At 50.4% G+C, this 2,267-nt stretch overlaps 1 protein-coding gene across 1 annotated transcript in view; it reads right to left on the reverse strand.

Annotated features, from left to right (window-relative positions):
* LOC123090389 (S-locus-specific glycoprotein S13-like) overlaps nucleotides 1–2,254 on the reverse strand; it is a 9,994-nt gene extending 7,740 nt beyond the window's left edge. Inside the window, exon 1 of the mRNA XM_044511712.1 lies at nucleotides 9–2,254. Coding sequence (XP_044367647.1) covers nucleotides 9–1,436 — 1,428 coding nt within the window. The 5' untranslated portion in view covers nucleotides 1,437–2,254. The remainder of the gene's footprint in view (nucleotides 1–8) is intronic.
* Nucleotides 2,255–2,267: the final 13 nt, after the last annotated feature.

Consider the following 2,267-nt stretch of genomic DNA (forward strand, 5'->3'; position numbering starts at 1 on the left):
GAACACACACACACAGTAAAACATAAGCAAGCAGAGAAAGTGGAGTGATGCATACCTTGCAATCTTTTAGTCCGAACATAGAGGTTCTCCCCTCCTTGATGGTTGTTCTCCATGTCGATAAAATCGCCTATCCATAACAGGCATCTTGTGTCATCCCCGTCAATATCTATGTTGCTCATCTTGGAGTAAGCATATGCCACGCAGGAGCAATTGCTTCTGCATTCCTCGGTGCACTCATCAAAGCTTCTGCTCGGGACACGAAGGAACTTGTCCGGGACCTTCATGCCCGGAAAGGCCAAGAAACTGTCTCCATGGGTGCACCTTGGCACCTCCTTGGGGCGGCATCCCTGTGAGAAGCTACCGGAGATCCATCCTTTAGCATCCCTCGGTTCAAAACCGTCAAGGCACTTGCAAACCGGGACGATTTGTGTGTTGTCGCAGTAACCATAAGGACCGCAGTAGCCGTACGTATTGCACTCATGTTGAGGCTCTGCGTACAGGGCCCTCCATGCGGACATGTTGCTCTGCCAGCTTAGTATATTTACCTTGCCTGAGTAGTCGATCTCCAACCTCACCAGCTGGACGAAGGAGCCAGCCGGCATGCCGAAGGACATGTACACCTCGTCGCCGGCGTGATGCAAGGCCATGTAAATGGCCGACTCGTTGAATCCGCCCATGTAGAGGTGGCTTGTCCACACCGGGCTTCGCCGGTGTGGCCTCGACCCGTTCCAGGCGAAGCACCGGAGGAGGTTGCTAGGGTCCGCGCCGTACGAGAACTCGCCGGGGGATGGGTCCTGCTGCCCTTTCCACGACACGAGGTGCTGCAGTGGGAGCGTCTTGTGGCTCAGCCTCAGGTTCATGCCGGGGAGGAGGGTGTCGGTAGGGTGGTCGAAGCTTTGCCATAGTATGGCACTGTCGGCCAACGACCGAAGGATGAAGTTGTCGGTGTTGTCCAACACTGCTTCCACCGTGCTCGCGCTCGCGCTCGCGCTGATGCTGATGCTCTTGTTGGTTGTCCACACGGCACGGCCATCGCTATCAGACAGCACTATGCCGGAGCTGCTGGTCACCGCAAGATTTGCAGAGGAAAGGTTAGTGGTGATGGGCGCCGCACGGTTAGAAACCCATACCACGGTGCGCTCCGGGATGCTGTTGTACCATATGCCCACATAGTGGCGCTGCCGCTTCTCCCCATCCCCATCGGTGGAGAAGAATCCCAGGGCAAACACCCCATCTTGGGAGACGACGACACTCCCAGGGGAGAGCGGCTTGCCAGGGACAAGCCGGCTCTGAGATGCATAAGCATGGGCACAAGCGAATGGCCAACAAAGAAGCAAAAGAATGCCATACACAGCAAGGCAAGGATGACACAGCTGCATAGGCATTAATTCTTGATAGATCCTCTGCTGCTTGCAATTGCTTGCTTGCAGGATCATGCATGCATGGAGAGTGTGTGTGTGTGGTGTCTAAGTGATTGCAATGAGAATGAGCCCCAAAGGAATGAAAGATGGGGGTATATATAGAGGAAATCACACCACCATGCATGCTGGCTTGGATCCCACGTTGTTTTGAGCCCCAAAGGAATGATGAAAGAGGTGGTTGAGCTGTTCTACATTTGTACATGCACTCTGGCACCCGCAGTTAGGATTTTGCTACTAATCCGACGATATATTGCTGGAAACTAGAAAGCATAAGGCATGCTACTACTTTTAGATCACTCGAGGTTTCTAACAAAACTATACTAGAGTTATGTAGAAAATATATTATATTGGACGCCTAGAATATTGTTTTTGTGTTGTGCTGATCTGACCCAGGTGTGAGATATCTATATAGAGCACAATATGAGAGAGAGACTTGAAGTAGGGGACAAGTCGTACATGGTTTAAACCAATCATACCTCTAACTCCTAATCTCTAACTTAATAAACATAATTATACTTCTAACATTCCCCCTCAGTCTTAGCGGGAGTGAAGCGGACGATGACGACTGAATTTGAACTCTTGTGCTTCTGTCGTCTTCTACGCTGCGCCATCATCAACTGCATCTCTGATGGGTCGGCACCTAGGGCGGTGACTGCGTCCCCTTCTGGTGCCTTCCTGCCTTCTCCTCTATTTAAGTTACAGACAAAATATCTAGCTTTATGACTGAATTCTCTACCTAGAACTACAAGTCACATCTAATCCAAATACATAACTACTCCTTCCATTCCAAAATACTTGTCGTGGTTCTAGTTTTTTATAGAAATAAAACCACAACAAGTACTCCCT

Source organism: Triticum aestivum, chromosome 4B (genome assembly GCF_018294505.1).
Source record: "Triticum aestivum cultivar Chinese Spring chromosome 4B, IWGSC CS RefSeq v2.1, whole genome shotgun sequence".
NCBI lineage: Eukaryota > Viridiplantae > Streptophyta > Magnoliopsida > Poales > Poaceae > Triticum > Triticum aestivum.